Genomic DNA, 18278 nt, shown 5'->3' with positions numbered 1-18278 from the left:
CTGAATGAACTATCCTGCAAGCACAGGCTTTAAGGTGGGTGGACCCTGATATGCCCTGTGAATTGGGTATGGCCAGTGCTGATATTGGCTTTGGGTGAGGTTTATGGCAAAGGCAATAAGCTAAATGTGTACCTATTAGATTCTGGTCCTAACTATGGAAGGGCAGAGAACTCAGATACTGCCATTTAAAAGAGCAATTGTGCATAGCTTATAATGCTTTGCTGCACGTTAAAGGTCTAACTCAAAGGTGTCTGGTGACTTTATAGAAGATCATTCCCATACAACTACATGGATATTGGATGATATAAAGAAGCCCCATTTGTGGAGTGCTCAGGTGAGCTCACTGACAAAATGGAAAGTCTACTTCCTATGATGTGGCATGTTTAACAATGGCTCTTTAAGTACAGAGATGCATGAAATTTTAGGACTGGTCTCCTGTGTGGAAGAGCAGCATGCCCTGCTTCCTGTTGATCCTTCTGAGGTGGCTCCTCCCATGCCCACCACTGACAGACAAGGAAATATACTTGACAGCATGGGTTGGACCATGAGCAACCTGATACCTGCATGGCCATGACTGTCCAGCCCACTACTGACATCATCTGATGGGAAGTCATCTGAACTGCCTGCCACAAATGTAAAGTAACTTTTTTGTTGCTGTTTGTTTTTTCATTTTTTTTTTTTCATGTTTCTGACCACAACACCAATTCATTACCAGGTAACATCAAAGTGGATGCCCTAGTGAAATTCCATAGCCTAACACCAATGATGACTGCACCAGAAAACTGGGCCCTGTGACACCAGATTCATGTTACCTGGTGGCAAATAGACTATCTTGGCTCCTTCTCCTCTGTCCAAAGGGATAAGATATGCCTCCACTGCCATGTATATGGCTGCAGGATTGTTACTGTTCTTCCCAGTGGGCAAGGCCAACCAATGAGCTACCAAACATAGCTTAGAAAAATTAAGTGCCCTTTTTGGGGTCCCCAAACATGTGGACAGAGAAAGGGGGTCCCTTTTTACAGGGCAATTAACCCATTTGAATTTTCCCTTGCCCTATAATCCCACAACAGCTGGTTTAATAGAAAGAATGAATGGACTTTTAAAGGAACACTTAAAGGCTGATAGAAAATTGATGACTGTATCAGCATTAACTTGGATCAAAAGAGGCCATCTACCATCATCACTATGGATCTGGTAACTGCTGGGCCATTTCAGGCCTTATGAATTCAGATAAAAGGGCTGGCTGCCTTCAAGCCACAATGGGGCCATGATAACTTTCACTTGCCTGTGCCAAAATCACTAGAAATTGGGGAAAATAAGTCATGGCTCTGTTTCTGGCCCATGCAGCCATGCTGGTTGAGAATCCTAAGCCCATGGGTATTAGAATTACATAGGAAACCAACTGTAGATCTGACCCTGAAGGTCTCCCGACAAGGGAGAAAATATGTTTAAAAGCCCATCATCTGGGACTTTTCTATCTACTAATGAAGACTCAGCTTATATATTGTTAAACCATTGAGCTGTCTAATTTAATAATTACATGTGTTCTTAACTCTTGTTTAAAAAATGTGTATTAGTATGTTAATAATGCAGTAACTAAAATATTTTGAGTATTTAGCATTATTCTAACAAGTTTAATTTTAATGGTAATAATAAGTTTTGAAATGTTCCCTTAAGCACAATTTTCAGAATTCTTTTGGTGACTTGAATATAGAGGGTATCAGGGATTTTTCTTTTGAAGGAAAAAGGAAGTAGTTTTTTCATAAATGACTGGTTGTTTCAGAATGAAGAAAAAGAAAGGATATGGAACAAAACATGAATGAATATAGAAAGTTGCAGAAAGTTGGTGGAAAGGGAAATTTATTTCCATGGTCAAGGTTAAAAAATGATAAAACTAGTGATAGCACCACTTAATGATGAAACCTGACAATGGTCAAGGACAAATTTCAAAGAATATTATGGGTTAAAGTTCCACCATTTCTGTTATTTCCTTCTAGCTATTCTAATACCCTAGCCTTTAAAATATATATGTATAAAGTTTCAGTATTAATAATCCTTTGTTAAATCCTATCTTGTTTGTTTCCATACCATTCCTCTCATTTAAGCAGTTTCTCAATCATCAGAACTGTCTAGTCTGTGATGACCCTAACTTGTTCATATTCAAAAATGGTGTTGATATTATGGGGAAGGTTTCTGCATATGGTTGTTGTTCTTAAAAGGCTGATGTTCTTGGTTTTGTGACTTATCTGGCATAGGAACTCTCTGGTGGGCTGAAGTTTCTGAGAGGTAAATTTAGTGAGTTAAAATTTTATACAATCTTAGATATGAACCTAAGAATTTGAGAATACTGTTGGTTAGGGATTGGCATTCTGTGACCATTTGGAATATCTAGCTGGAGCTTATATAAGAAAAATGTCCAGGGTAGCCTCTTGACACTATTTGATATCTCTTAGCCACTTAAACTTATTTTGTTATATTTATTTTCCCTCTTTTGGACAATAACACATTTTCCAACCCTCAAGGTCAGGGCCAGGATCATTCTTAGGAGCCACTCCACTGGGAGTCATGTCCCACATAAGGAGGAGGTTGATGAATTAATTTGTCTAATTGGGCCTAGAAAGAGAAAGGTCACATCTGAGCAAAAAAAAGAGGTTCTCTGGAAGTGCCTTTTAGGCATAATTATAGGAAGGCTTAGCCACATTTGCACCCATAAGTTTCACAAGACCAAAGATGGGGGGGGGGGGCTTGACTTACTAAGCAGGTGTTCCTAATTTCAGATAGTATATATTCTGTCCAAGTTAATCAACAACTCATATTATATTCACTTAGTTGTACAATCATCATCACTCTCAATTTTAAAAAAATTTCATAATACAAAACATCCCAGTGTGCTTATCAGTCAATAGTTATTCATCCCTAGCATTAGTGTAGATCTGGTAAGATATTCCTAACTGATAGGGTCTATAATATGTACTGGGTAGGTTTTCCATATACAACTCTGTTGTTAACTCTTTGTGCCAGTGTAATTCTAAGCACACTGGGATGTTTTGAAACTCTGTGTCATTTGTTCTAAGATGACTTTTTAAAACAACATATTAATGGCTCATAATTTTTTTAATTCAGTTTTACTGAAATACATTCACACACCATACAATCATCCATGGTATACAATCCACTGTCCACAGTATGATCACATAGTGATGTGTCCATCACCACAATCTATCTCTGAACATTTCCCTTACATCAGAAAGAACCAGAAAAAGAATAAAAAATAAAAGTGGAAAAAGAACACCCAAACCATCCCTCCATCCCACCCCATTTGTCCTTTAGTTTTTATCCCTATTTTTCTACTCATCCATACACTAGATAAAGGGGGTGTGATCCACAAGGTCTTCACAATCACACTGCCACCCCTTGTAATCTACATTATCATATAATCATCTTCAGGAGTCGAGACTGCTGGGTTGGAGTTTGGTAGTTTCAGGTATTTACCTCTAGCTATTCCAATACATTAAAACCTAAGAGGTGTTATCTGTATAGTGCATAAGAATGTCCACTAGAGTGATCTCTTGACTCCATTTGAAATCTCTCAGCCACTGAAACTATTTCTTCTCATTTTGCATCCCCTTTTACTCAAGAAGATACTCTCAGTCCCATGATGCTGGATCCAGATTCATCCCTGGGAGTCATATTCTGCATTGACAGGGAGATTTAGACCCCTGGGGGTCAGGTGCCACATAGGGGTGAGGGCAGTGAGTTCCCCTGTTGAGGTGGCTCAGTTAGAGGGAGAGAGGGCCACATCTGAGCAACAAAGAGGTACACAGGGGGAGACTCTTAGGCACAATTATATGAAAGTTTAGCCTCTTCTTTGCAGTAATGAGCTTCATAAGGGCAAGTCCCATGACCGAGGCTCACCACATCAACTGCCAGTCCCAATGTTTTGACAACATCAACACCAGTCCAGGTGAGGAAGTCCAACACTTCCACACCTTCCTCCAGATCCTCGGGGCTGGGGGGGGGGGAGGCTGTAAATATATTTTTTATTAACTGCCCAAATTACTCTGGGATGTGTCACTATTTCACTCCAGCCTATACTAACCTACTGTATCTCACTTCCTATACAAAGTTCCATGCAATTGTGGTGTTTGAACAAACCAACTGTAGAGCTGTACTGTTTAGAAAATTTAGATGCTGTACAAAATAGACATCTCTTCCATTGGTCTCATATGGATTTTGAAGTTTTAAAACACAGGCATATTATTGGCTCATAAATTTTAAATTCATTCTGCCAATCTCCATATTTCAAGAGTTTAATCCATACACATTCATTGTGGTTAATGTGAAGGCATTTATTTAATCAACCATTTTATCCTTTGTGTTTTATTTGTCAGCCCTGTTTTTTAAACCACTCTCTCTTTTTATTCCAAGTTTCCCTTACTAATACCCTTCAGTTTGATTTTCTTCAATGGAACTGTCTCTCCTTTCTTTTATCCTCAGCTGGTAGAACTCCCTTTAATATTTCTTGTCAGGCAGTTCTCTTGTTAACAAATTCTCTCAGCATTTGTTTTCTGTAAAAAATTTAAATTACTCCTCAGTTTTGAAGGAGAGCTTTGCTTGATTAACAAAAAATCTTTGCACTTTTTCTATTTCAGCATAAAAAAGTTTATAAAACTGCCTGTTAACCTCCATGGTGCTTGCTGAGTAGGCAAGGCTTAGACTTATGTGGTTTCCCTTCTGTGTGGTAAGTGTTTTCTTTCTTGCTGCCATCAAGAGATTCTGCTTCTCTTAAGCATTTGACAATCTGAATAGTATATGTTTCAGAGTGTACTTGTTTGGATTTATTCTTTTTGGCTTACATTGAGGATCTTTCTTTCCCTATTTATGTCATGTAGAATTGTTGAGAAGTTTTCTCCAACTATGTCTTCATATAATATTCCTAGCCCTTTACTATTTTCTTCACCTTCTGTGACACCAATGATTCTTATAATAGTGCATTTCATGTTCACCATCATTTAACTGAGACCAACTTAAAACTTTTCAGTTTTTCTCACCATTTGTTCTTTTCTGTGTACACATTTAATTTCTCTGACCTCTAGCTCACTTATTCATTCTTGTTCCTCCTCTGTTGTGTGTTCCTTGTACATTTTTAATTTGATCAACAGTAACTTTTATTACCATATATTCTACTGTTTTCTTATTTACACTATCAAATTCTTCTTTATGATCTTCTGGAGTCTTCTTGATATCCTTTATATTCTTAGCCAACTCAGTTGATGGCTCCTCAAAGATCATATTAGTATAGTCTCATGTCTATTATATTGTGATATCCATCTGCACTAGTTTGCTAATGCTGCTGGAATGCAAAACACCAAAGATGGATTGGCTTTTATAAAAAGGAGGTTCATTTGGTCACACAGTTACAATCTTAAGGCCATAAAGTGTCCAAGGTAATGCATCAACAATTGGGTGGGAAGAGCAGAGTCGGAGACTAAATAAATGCAAATGAAAATCCCCTAGGGGGTGTACCTTCCCTAAGAGGAGTAATGTGTTGTCCACTTCTACTACCCACCTTCCAATCAGAACCAGACCCCAGTGTGTGGGGGAAAACAATCAAGCCAGAAACAACTTAAGCTGAGAATTAAAGGGGCCATACCTCCTTACACCACTTGGCAGCAACAGGCTGACAGCAGCCAACTGCTGTGCAGGTTAGGAAAAGCACAGCAATTTGAATCCTCACAGCATGTGTTAATCTTCCAGGACACACCTTCAGGGAAACCTGCTGCTGAATATTTCTTCCTTCTGGGACCAGAGCCAGTTCTGATCTGGGAAAAACTGATTGGGGTAACCAAGGAAATCAGATGCCTAGACAACAGAAAATACAACCTATGCTAAGAAAAAAGAAGGTATGGCCCAGTCAAAGAAACAAACTTCCACTTCCACTGAGATACAGGAATTGAAACAACTAATGCTAAATCAATTAAAAAAAGTTTAAGGAAGATATGGCAAAAGAGATGAAGCATATAATGAAAATACTGGGCATACATAAGGTGGAAATCAAAAGTTCAAAACATCAACTGGCAGAATGTATGGAAATGAAAGCACAAAAAGAGATGAAAGACACAATGAATAAATACAATGGCAGATCACAAGTGGCAGAAGAAAACTCCCAGAAGCGGAGAACAGGACACTTGAAATCCTACACATGGAAGAAAAGATGGGGAAAAAATGGAAAAATATATGAGCAACATCTCAGAGGATTGAATAACATGAAATGCTTGAGTGTATGCATTGTGGGTGTTCCACAGGGAGAAGAGAAGGGAAAAGGGGCAGTAGAAATAATAGAGGAAATAATACAAATTTCCCATCTCTATGGAAAGCATACAATTACAGTTCCAAGAAGGCCAGCATACCTACCCCAAACAGAATAAATCTGAATAGGCCTATGCCAATACACTTAATAATTAGATTTTCAAATGTTAAATACAAAGAGAATCCTAAAAGCAGCAAGAGAAATCTAATCCATTACATACAAAGGAGGTTTGATAAGTCTATGTGTATATTTCTCAGCAGAAACCATGGAGGCAAGAAGTAAGGGGTGTGATATATTTAAGATACTGAAAGAGAAAAGCCATCAACCAAGAATCCTATATCCAGCAAAACTGTCCTTCAAATATAAGAGAGAGTTTAAAATATTTTATGACAAACAGTCAATGACAGAGAATGTGAATAAGATACCTGCTCTACAAGAAATACTAAAGGGAACACTACAGACAGACAGGAAAAGACAGGGGTAAGAGTTTTGGAGCACAATTTTGGGTGATGGTAGCTCAGCAATGTAAGTACACAGAACAAAGACAACTGAGAGTATGGTTGAAACAGAAAGTTAAGAGCATTTTGGACACCAGAAGGAAAGAAGAAAGATAAAGGCTGGGAATGTATAACTCAGTGAAACCTAGAGTGCTCAAAAATTGTGATAAAATGTACAAATATATTTTTTCCATGAGGGAGAACAAATGAAAGTCAACTGTGTAGGGTGTTAAAAATAGGGAGGTATTGGGGTTAAAATGCAATCAGTGCAAACTAGAGACTATTGATAACAGAAACATTTTATTATTCTTCCTTCAATGTAACAAAGGCAATATAGCAAATCTAAATGCATATAAAAGGGGGACATAGGGCAGGGTATAGGACTCCTGACATTGGTAATCTTTTATGACTCTTTATTCTACTTGAGTTTAATGTTATCTTTCCTTTTGTTGGTTCCCAGCTGTCATGTTTTATTTCCCCTTTCTTTTTTTTCTTTTTCTTTTGTCTCTCTACCCTCTTTGACTCTTCCTCCTTCTTCATGGAAGAAATGGAGATGTCCTTATATAGCTAGTGGTGATGGTGCTGAACACATAAATACGTGACTATACAGGGAACCATCAATTGTTTACCCAGGATGGAATGTATGGTGTGTCAACAAAACCATCTTAAAAAATGGGTTGAACAAGAAACTTTGAGGGCACTATATTTGGTGAAATAATTCAGACACATAAGAACAAATATTGCAGGATCTCACTGATATGAACTAATTATATTATGTAAACCCATATACACAATATATCATTACCAGGATAAAGAGTGAGGTAAAGAATGGGGAGCAGTTTATTATGAGCAGAATGCTCACCTAGGTTGAATTTAAATGTTTCTAAATGGACAGAGATGACAGTAGCATGTTATTGTGAGAATAACTAAGAGTGCTTATTGGTGTGTGAATGTGGTGGAAAGGAGAAGCTCAGAGTCACATTTGTCAGCAGAAGGAAAGTTGGGGGTTAAAAGATGGGAATGTATAAAACAGTGAGCAGTGTGTTGGATAACGTTCATGATTAACTGTAAAAATATCAGAAATGTCTTTCATGAACCAGAACAAATGTATGATACTATAACTAGAAGTTAGCAATAGAGAGGTATAATGGGAAAAAAAATAAACCTATTTCAAACTATATAGTACAGATAGTAGTATTTTAACATTCTTTCATCAACAGCAGCAAATGCACTATACCAATACTATGAGTCAACAATGGAAGGAGTTGGTTAGGGGTATGGGAGGATTTAAGTTTCTTTTTTTCATCTTTATTTCTTTTCTGGAGTAATTAAAATGTTCTAAAAATTGAAAGAAAATGTGGTGATGGATGCGCAGCTGTATGATGTACCAGAGACAATTGATTGTACACTTTGGATCTTTGGATAATTGTATGGTATATGAATAATCTCAAACAAAACAAAACAAAAAAAAACAAAACAAAACAAAAAAAAACAAAGGCAAAACCAATGCATTTCTTTTACCAGATTTCAGGATATAAAAATGAGGTCTGTGTAGCATGGTTGATATTATAAAACTACTTAGGATTTGAAGTTATAAATATATTGATGTGGGTATTTTATTGCTGTTACTTAAATTTTATTACTAAATTTCATCATGGTATTGCTAGATTTCTTTCATGCTCTCTATTTCTTATGATTCAATTCTGGTAGTAATAAGTTTTGACTAACTCATCCACATCATTTAAGTTATATAATTAATTATAAAATTCTTGTTCGTAGTATACCTTTATAATCATTTTTTAAGAATATCTGTAATGTCAGAAATCATGCCTTTGATCTGCTTGTTTTCAGCATTTTGAAAAATATCTCATCTCTTTCACTAACTCTCTTTTAACTCCATCAATTTAAGTAAATATGTTTCAATTTTGATGATCTTGAACTTTTTCCCAGATCAGTTTTGGATTCATTGATTTTTTTGTAGTGTGTTTCTATTCTCTACTTTACTACTTCATACACTATTTTTTCCTTCCTTCTGTTAATTATAGATTTGGTTTGATCTTATTTTTCTAGTTTCTTAAGAAGAAGTGATGCATTAATTTGTTTGAGAACTTTATTTTTATTATAAGCATTTACTGCCATAAGTTTCTCTCTAAGCTCTACTTCATCTGCATCACAATTTTCATGTTATATTTTCATTCTCAGTCATCTCAGTGTATATTCTTATTTTCCTTTTTATTTCTTTGAAGCATGGTTAATTTAGGAGTCCATTTTTAGTTTCTACGTATTTGTGAATTTTCCAAATTTTTTGGTTATTTATTTTTTTATTTCATTCCAATATTTTTAGAGGGCAAACTGTATATTATTTTTGTCATCTCAAATCTATTGAGATGGATTTTATGTCTTTTTATATCATATGTTATATCCTATCAAATATTCTTGTGTGTGTGTGCTATTCTTTGTGTGTTATGGACTAAAACACATTGAAGTCATAACCCCTGGAGCACTGGATGTAAACCTCTGTGTAATTATTAGTTAAGGAGTGGCCAAACTGAATAAGCATGGGCCATAATCTAACATGAGTGTAATCCTTGTTAATAGAGGATGTTTGGGCCCAGTCAGGAGTCAGAGAAAGAAAGAGACAGATTGTGTTATGCATTACTTGGAAGCCATGCCCAGACTTTGCCAATATCTTGATTTTGGAGTTCCATTCTCAGAAATTATAAGACAATAACTTTCAGTTTGGAGACAATCTTCCCAAGGTATTTTTATAGCAGCCATGACAAACTAAGAAAAATTTTGGTTGTGAGCACTGAGTGCCCCTGTAACAAATAACTTATAATAGGGAACTGACTTTGGAATGTGTTAGATGTAGAGGTTGGACGAATTTGGGTGTGCTTAGTATTAAAAGCCTACATTGCATTTAAGAAACTATTGGTAGAAATATGTTTGTTAAAGGTAATACTAGAGAGGCCTTAGAATTAAATTGTTAACATCCTGTTGGAAATTGGGTGACAGGGTATTCTTGTTGTAATGTGGCAACTTGCAGAATTGTGATCTGATGTTGGATGGGTGCAGAATTTCTGGGTGATGAACTTGGATATTAAACTTGGGAAAATTCCAACAAAGAATGTGAAAGGTGCATCCTGAGTTCTCCTTGCTGATTGCAATAAAATATGAGGGGAAAAATACAAATTGAGGACAGAGTTAGTAAGTAAAAGGGAACCATTTCTTGCTGATATGGTCAATTCCCTGACTATCTAGATCAGTTTCCCTGGAAATGAGGATGAGGGTGATGCTTAAACCAACATTTGTTAGAGACTGCATGTTTGTCACATTGATCCAAAGAATGTACCCAGGGAAAGTAATGAATATAGACTCAATTTTCCAGTAAAAGCCTGTGGAAAACCCTTTGGCCTGATGCTTTAAACCCCATTAAATTGCATGGAGTACCAAGATAACATTTGATTATGTTTTGTCAGCAGAGACATTGTCAGCCAGGACTGAGTATGAGAATGCAAAAGAAACAAGACTGAGTGAAGAAAGTCTTGAAGGACAGAACACTGATGCAAAGTTCTGGGATGAAGGGACCTCATGGGGCTAAGAGAAAAGGGCTTCTGTTCTCTCTTCTGAAAGGGCATGCCCATCCTGTTGTCCAGAGATTGAGATCTTCACCCTGGAGATAGTGGATGGTGTGGCCACCACTCTGGTGTTTGAAGAGGGTGGGAACACTTCTCCAGGATTCCAGGAGGGCTTGGTTAGACCCCAGTGCTCAATGAGAAAGTGGCCACCTTGCAGGTGTTTAGAGAATATAGAGCTGCTGCTCCAGGCAGCTGCAAGGACAAAGCATCCAGTCACAGAATACTCTCAATCCTTGAGAACTACTGGGATGTGTCTCAGTGAGTTTTGGACTTTCTTGGTAACAGTGAACAGTTTTTCCTACTGCAATGAGGATGTCTACACTATGCTTACCCCACCACCATACTTTGGAAATGGGTGACTTCTTTTCTATGTTTCAGCATTCCAAAGACAGAGAGGAATAAGTGATAAATATGGGATTTTTATGTAGATTTGTTACGGTAATGGTATAAGGATGTTGAGATGTTGGGATGAAGTGAAAGGGATTTGCAAGTCGGCAGGATCTGGCTTTTGAAGCTCTGGAGAGAAGAATATTATGCATTGGTTCATTTCCTTAAGATATGTGTATGTCCCAATCCCCAGTCCTGTGAATGTGAAGTCATTACTAAATAGAATCTTTGAAGGTATTATTAGTAAATATGCTGCCAAATTGCTTTAGGACACACCAAAATTAGGTTCCTAATCCCATGTCAATAGGGTATGTATAAGGAGAGAAATTTGGAAAGAGTTACAGATGACAGAGGAAGTATAGAGGAAAAGATTGCCATGTGGCAGGGGGAGAGACAATGGGCAAGCCACTGTCAGAAGCCTGCAGCCTGCAGAAGCCCAACCCTGCTAACTCTTAGATTTCACTTTTCTAGCATGAAATCTATAAGGCAAAATTTGCTATTTTTTAAGACAACTGGTCTTTGGTGTTTTTTGAAAGTAGCCCTGACAAGCTAAGGCAAGAATGCATTAATGGTTTCTCAGGAAAGCATAGTTAACTTCCTAAAATGGGGATGGATGAGCTGCTTCCACTGGCAAAGGAGACTGAGTGTAATTTAGGGGTACAATTTTCAGTTTCTTCATGATCAACCAACATGACCATATTACAATTTTCAGGATCCCATCTTTCCCAAACCATACATTTAATTTAACAGCAGATAAACTATGAGGCTGGAGATTCACTGTGCACTGGATTTCAACTATTCACAAGAATCCAGGTTTAGAATTAAAAACATCAAAACTCCATTGCTACAGGTGAAAATGGTATCTTTCAAGGCCCACATAGAAATGTGCTGGGCATTTTTATGGTGAATGAGTTCTGAATTTGAAGCTCTGAGTGTATTATTTTCTTCTTTAACTTTCTATGCATTTAGAAGTAACCATCCAATTTCCTTATAGTTGATATTTTGACACACATGTTCTAAGGTATCAAGTAAATAGACCTCAGAACTTGCCTCTTACAAATAATAGATTAGGATTGTCCAAAGATGATATTCAGCATATCTCTAATGCAACAGCACACCATGGCCTACAGTTCTTCATTTAACACTGGTTAAAATCATTAGTGCATTTAAGTTAAATCAAATCTATAACCTACTTATAAGAATTCCTGTAGTCATCCAGAAATCACAATTAATACTCTGTTTTCCAATACTATATATTTAATAAAACTGTACTAAACAGGGTTCTCCAGAGACAAAAACAAGTTATTTTCATTTGTGTGTGTTTATATATATACATATATTTGTACATATATGAATATATATACATACATACATATATATATATATATATGAATAGATATGTAAGTGCATGTTTGTGTATATATATACATATATGTTTCATTTTAAGGAATTGTCCCACATAATAGCAATTTTTAGTGTTGAAATTCCATTGGGAAGGTCAGAAGGCTGGAAATTCTGACAGCAGGTTATGTTGAGAACTTGAGTGTGAAATCCTCTAAAATCCATAGAGAAGACCAGCTGGATGGAATCTTAGAGTGTAGCAGAAAGAATAGTTTTGAGGTATAATTTATTCTACATCTGTAAACCACAGATGGGCACTGTGTTATTGAAGGCAATCACCACTATTTATAGTCAATTAATAGGAGATGATTATCATTTATATAAAATCACTTCATAATAACATAAAGGACATCAACTCACCAGACAAGTGGACACCATAACATAGGTAAGTGGACACATACCATTAACTAGCACAAAACCCCTCATGAGCTTCTCTCCACACTTGATTCCTGAGACACCTCCCCACTCCTTTTCTCCCTGCCAAATGAAACAAATTCCCTCCAATTTATGACATAGGAAACCTCACTTCTACTTTGACTGCTTCCAACTTTCTTATGCCTACAACTACCAAGGGGATTATACCTGAGCTTTCTTTTGTTTCCCTGCTTGGATATGAGTCTGTGGCACACAGAAGAGCTGGTGGATGATCCTCTTTCCATAGTAAGCTATGATTACATACCCTCTGCTAGTTCTCATTTGCACGGTTATTGCCTTTTTTCACATGGGATTCAATTTCAACTTGTGTTCCAGATGTGGGCCATGTGTAGAAAAAATTTGGACTTCCGTTATATATTTATCCATCTGCTTTTATGTAATGTTACAGGGTAGAGATGACTAGTACCTTTTCTCATTTCCCACATCCACATTTCCCATCCCTCAACAGCAACAAGATTCCTGGACTCCAGGATTTCCCATCAGGCATTTATCCTTCAGTATCTTTGAAAGTGTGTGTGGAAGATTTCCTGGTTACCAAAAAACAAAGATTAAATAGGCATTAAATCAGGTAAGGTTATATTGCTGCCCCTCTAGGGTGGATATGGTCTGAATTTATCTTCTTTACCAGGAAGACTTTGGTGGGTAACCTCATGCAATGGTGTCAGGTTGGCAGTTATTAATATGTATCACTTTTGGTTCACACACTCAACAGGGTGATGTAGTTGTGGTTGGGCAGGGGACAACCCTGGTCAGACTTGAATGTACAAGATGGGTGAAGCCTGGAAATGAAGACAGTGGGCACCAGAAGAGCTAGTGAAATCCTTAGTGGACCCATGTTTTTGGTGGATCATTAAAGTCTGACTTCCCCAGAGACTCAGAACCATCATCGAAACAGATTTCCCTAGCTTAGAGTGGTTTGCTCAAAAATATCATTGCATTTACTTGAACTTTACAATGTTACATTTCTTACATTATTATCAATCTAGTTAGCTAGATTATGTCCCAGAAATTATAATATTCACATTTCAAGTTGATGTTGAGGAAACTTTCAAAGGAATGTATATGATTTCCACACAGAGAAGGAGAAAACAATAGAGTGATTACACAAGAAATCAAAAGTGGTCAGCAACATTTCAAGCTAAAGGAGTTTGTGCAAAATGAAACAGGATCTATTTCTGTTAATATCTGGGATGTTAATTACACTGATTCTTCCTGACATCGGGTTTTAATTGTGTTGGCCATAACAGTTTGTAGAGTTGTTCAGGTGGACCACAAATTAGAATGACCTAAAGAGAGACTCAAACATGAAAGTCCTTGAGACATGCACTGTATTCTCCCAGTTTTTTCTAGGAAAAGATACAGGGCATATCTGGGAGAGTGGGGGAATGCAATGTTTATCAACAGGTTTCTCCAGGGATGGATGCTAGAGAAATAACTTAGGAGATGCCCTTGTATCAGGTTGTGAACTTGATTGTGATCTCTAGTGGTTGCTCTGGGCTGAACTGGACTACTGACCCTGGGAACTTCCTTTACTTCTTTTCTATGGAACAATGGCTTTGGGCAGGGAAAACTTTCCAAACAAACTTCCAAATAAATACTTATTTTGAGCAGATGGGGAAGAGGAACAGGAGGACACAGGTGATGAGAAAATTGATGTTCGTATTGTTATATAACATCAGAAACACAGAACTCTTCCATTTGTTAGTTCACTTTCTATAGAGAGAAAAGTGAGCTGATGCACACACACATAGGATACATAGGTATATATAGACACACATGAATATAAAGTTGGGAATTAATTAATTGGACAGTTGTTCAGAGACCTATGAGGGGTAATTGTTGAATATCACTTAAACAAAACACTAAAGAATTGTGTCTCCTATTAATGTCCACTGCAGAAGTGAAGAACAAGATGTGCCCAGGATGCTCAATGGATATAATGCAGCAGTTATTCTTGTCAGCCTCAGGGCTTGCACAGTGGGTCCTGAGAGACCAGCTGTGGCATCATGGATATGGCAATGCATGGGCTGCATATGGGTTTGCATGATTGGGTGCATCCTCTAGTTCAGGGTATTTTAAAAGGACCTAAGATATAGGTGGTAAAGGGTGAAAAAAATTGCTTAATATTATTTTCTGCTGAAGATTTGTCAATATTTTCCTATATCTGAATCCATAATTCTTCATTATTATTACACATCAGGTCAATGCATGTTACATAATTCTCTCTGGTCTCATTATAGAAAGTCAAGCTACTTTAGTGAGCACATTCACTGAATCAGTCAAAATATTGTGAATGCCTGATAATAACAGTTTCAATACTTATATCAACAACTTAAAAATATTGTATATTGTCATTTGTATATTAGGAAATTTACAACAGTTTATAAAACCTTAAAATGTCCTACAACAAGCAAGCCAAGGGTAAACATGTGGGCATCCCTTGATTCCCCTCATCTAGAGGGCCATTTGCCATCTACACCACTGACCCTTCAACCATCTATGTTGTCCATACTGAGCACAATTTGGATATTGTCTTGGCCAGGCCAAGGCTAAGACACAATATGAAAGGAGACTAAAGAAAAGGGGCAAAAGTGATCAGTGTGTTTCATTGTGACTGACAAGGTCAGTTTTCATTGTCCACACAAGTCCGGGCCAAGGTGCCTTGAAGAGCAGAGCCAAGGACTAGTGAAGACCTGGCAGAACTTGTCCCTTACTTGTGTTATTTGTTAATTATCCCTCAAAACTAGTCACTATAAGTGGCTGTAGATCTAAGAGCCCCTAGTGAATAAGCTACAATGGTGTGTCATGGTTACTACTGTGGATCATCATGGAATAAAAACTGTCTGTATACCCAGGGCCAAATTTTCATGTTCTGTGCTATATCCAAGAAAGATATCTATCAGAAACCAAGCTACAGGACTTCCCAGAACATGGCCATGCATTACTGTCCAGGAGACATACAGTGAGAGGAAGGCAGTGTGAGCCCAGACACAATATTGCCATTCAGATTGGGAGGAGGAGCCTGGGCTGGAGGAGACACTAAGGACCCAACAAAGTACCCAGTGCCAGGACCATGTGCAGTAAGAGGATGCAAAGGGACTTCTTGTCGAAGTCAGGGATGGTGTCTCCTCTTTTACCTCTCATATGCCAACAGGGACAGTTCTTGCTTTGGGCTTTGTAGCTCTAATCTCTTACATACAACACGCAATAAAGACAGAAGTGGAATTCTCTGTTTCCAGCTGTGAATTATCTTTAGAAAATAATTTTTTTTCAACCACTACTTTTAAACACATTTTTGAAACACCAGACAGGGCAGTGCCAAAGCTGTTTACCAGATGTATGGGTAGGACAGAGTGCAGTCATTTGGAGGCATGCTCAGCTTCCCAGAATGTGCTGGAACGTGGGGTCCAAGTTCACATCTGAGTAGGTCTGCCCTCCTCATAAGGACCTCATGTAAGTAGTGCCTTCAGAAGCCTGAGCTGAGCCTGTCCAGAGGAGATTAGGCATGTGACAAGTGTTTTTTGCTGGCCTACCTATTGTACATAATGAAATAATGGGGAGTATGATAATATATTTATATTAAAATATTTAATTATTTTAGGAGGAAAGAATATGCTAATAAATGGCACATGCATGAAATATTCAAGACATGTCTAAATTAAATATAAATGGCATCAGTAATACACTCTGTATGAAAACAGTTTACATTTTGATACTACATTTATCTTTTATATCTATTAATATGTATTTTGAAAACCTGAGGGTGTTTGGGTGTCCTTGTGTATGTGATGCAAGGGTGGCATTTACTTTATGGATTTTCCATATGATCATAAAGTAACTGTATGGGCCTGGTCCTTGATTCCACATTAAACCCATTTTTTAACAGAAATGGAGGGAGCAAAGTGAGGCACCTGGATGAGGCACCCATGTCTGCCCCAGGACTTCCCACATCCTTGTCCTTCCCCCAGAAGACATGGGTCTCTACAGGATGGTGAGTGTGCAAAAATTGTTCTAGGTAATCACATAAAAGTGATGACAGTGAGAGAAATAATGGTAAATGCAAGCTTTGTAAACACTTTCAGGCAAATTCAGAAGGAGAGAAATGTCTACAAATTACATATGATTTTTCATTATCTATAAAGTATACATTATATAAATATATTTATATACACACTGATAGGGAATAACAATAAAAATATCTGTGGATACATCCTAGGACTGCTTTAATGGCTATTCTCTGTTGCAAAGTAAGAAGAGGGAAACTCAAGCAAGGCCAGGAAACTCCTCACAACCCCTCTTAGTGCCTGCCCCTGTGCCAGGACCTGTCTGCCTCCTGGTGGTACGGAGTGACCACTGCAGCCCAGCCTTTCCTTGTGCTCAGGGGAGGTTTCTGTCTGGGCTCACGCTGACTTCCTCTCACTGTGTCTCTTGCACAGTAATACATGGCCGTGTCCTCGGTTTTCAGGTTGCTCATCTTTAAATAAACTTCATTCTTGGAGTTGTCCTTGGTGATGCTGAGTCGGGACTGAAGATTTGGGTTAAAGTTTGTGCTTCCACCAGCCCATATTATACCAACCCACTCCAGCCCCTTTCCTGGAGCCTGGCGGATCCAGTTCACATCATAGCTGGTTAAAGAGAATCCAGAGATAGAGCAGGTGAGGGACAGGGTCTGTGAGGGCTTCACTAGGCCAGGTCCCGACTCCTTCAGCTGCACCTGGGACAGAACACCTGAGGACAAGTATAACCCGTGAGTCATGTGCTGAGATGCATCATCCCCATTACCTTCATGTATGAATCCTGAGGCACTCACATCTGGGAGCTGCCACCAGAAAGAGGAAAAACCATTAGGCTTTCATGTTCCTATGGATGAGGTTCATGCCTCCTAGGAAATATTATCCAGACTGAGGTGGAGCCTGATTTAAGTAATTGTGTGCTGTGGTTTCATCTGCTGACCCACTTGGTGATTTGCATTTAGGAGGTGACTCTATGTAAATTAAAAGGGATGAGGGGAGGGCCTTATATTATGGGCACCCTGGGAGAAGGATGCTGGCTGAACCTTGGAAGAATAGAGTCCTGTCCTTGGCTGCCCAACACCCAACCCTGTTTCTTCTACTTAAAGGCAGGAAATATGTTAAGTGAGCTGGTCAGGGAGCCAGATGTGATCAAGCATCAAAGATGGTTTTGGGTTCATTGTCATTGTTCTGCTAGTCCTAGGGAGGATATATATACACCTAAAAACACCATCAAATTTTGTTCTTGTCACTACACAGTAGTGATGTTAAGTGTAAATACATACTAGGATGTTGGTGCTATTAGAACCACCACAGTTCTGTTCATTATCTATCCTTCTCAGGAGCCAGAAGGAACCTGACTGCCATTACCTCTGACCTCCATGAATCACGAGGAACATGTGAACAACTGCCCTGAACCTGGCATATCATGCTTGTGTGAATCAGGCATGTCACCTACCTCAGTTTCACTGTCATCACCCATACATTGATTGATTGAGAACCACTTGCCTATGAATGTCCCTCAGGATATTGGAAAATGAAAGTGGAAAATGAAAGTCAAAAGGAATTCCACCCAAATGCTTGAACTCATTTGATTAAT

The 18278-nt window shown here is 38.1% G+C and overlaps 1 gene segment (V, D, J or C); it reads right to left on the bottom strand.

Moving 5' to 3' along the window:
• Nucleotides 1–16965: 16965 nt before the first annotated feature.
• On the bottom strand, nt 16966–17554 carry LOC119515974. The segment is given in 2 exon segments: nt 16966–17396; nt 17479–17554. Coding segments are annotated over 2 exon segments (498 nt in total).
• Between the last annotated feature and the right edge of the window lie 724 nt (nt 17555–18278).

Source organism: Choloepus didactylus, chromosome 19 (assembly GCF_015220235.1).
Source record: "Choloepus didactylus isolate mChoDid1 chromosome 19, mChoDid1.pri, whole genome shotgun sequence".
NCBI lineage: Eukaryota > Metazoa > Chordata > Mammalia > Pilosa > Megalonychidae > Choloepus > Choloepus didactylus.
This window is presented reverse-complemented; position numbering and strand designations above follow the sequence as displayed.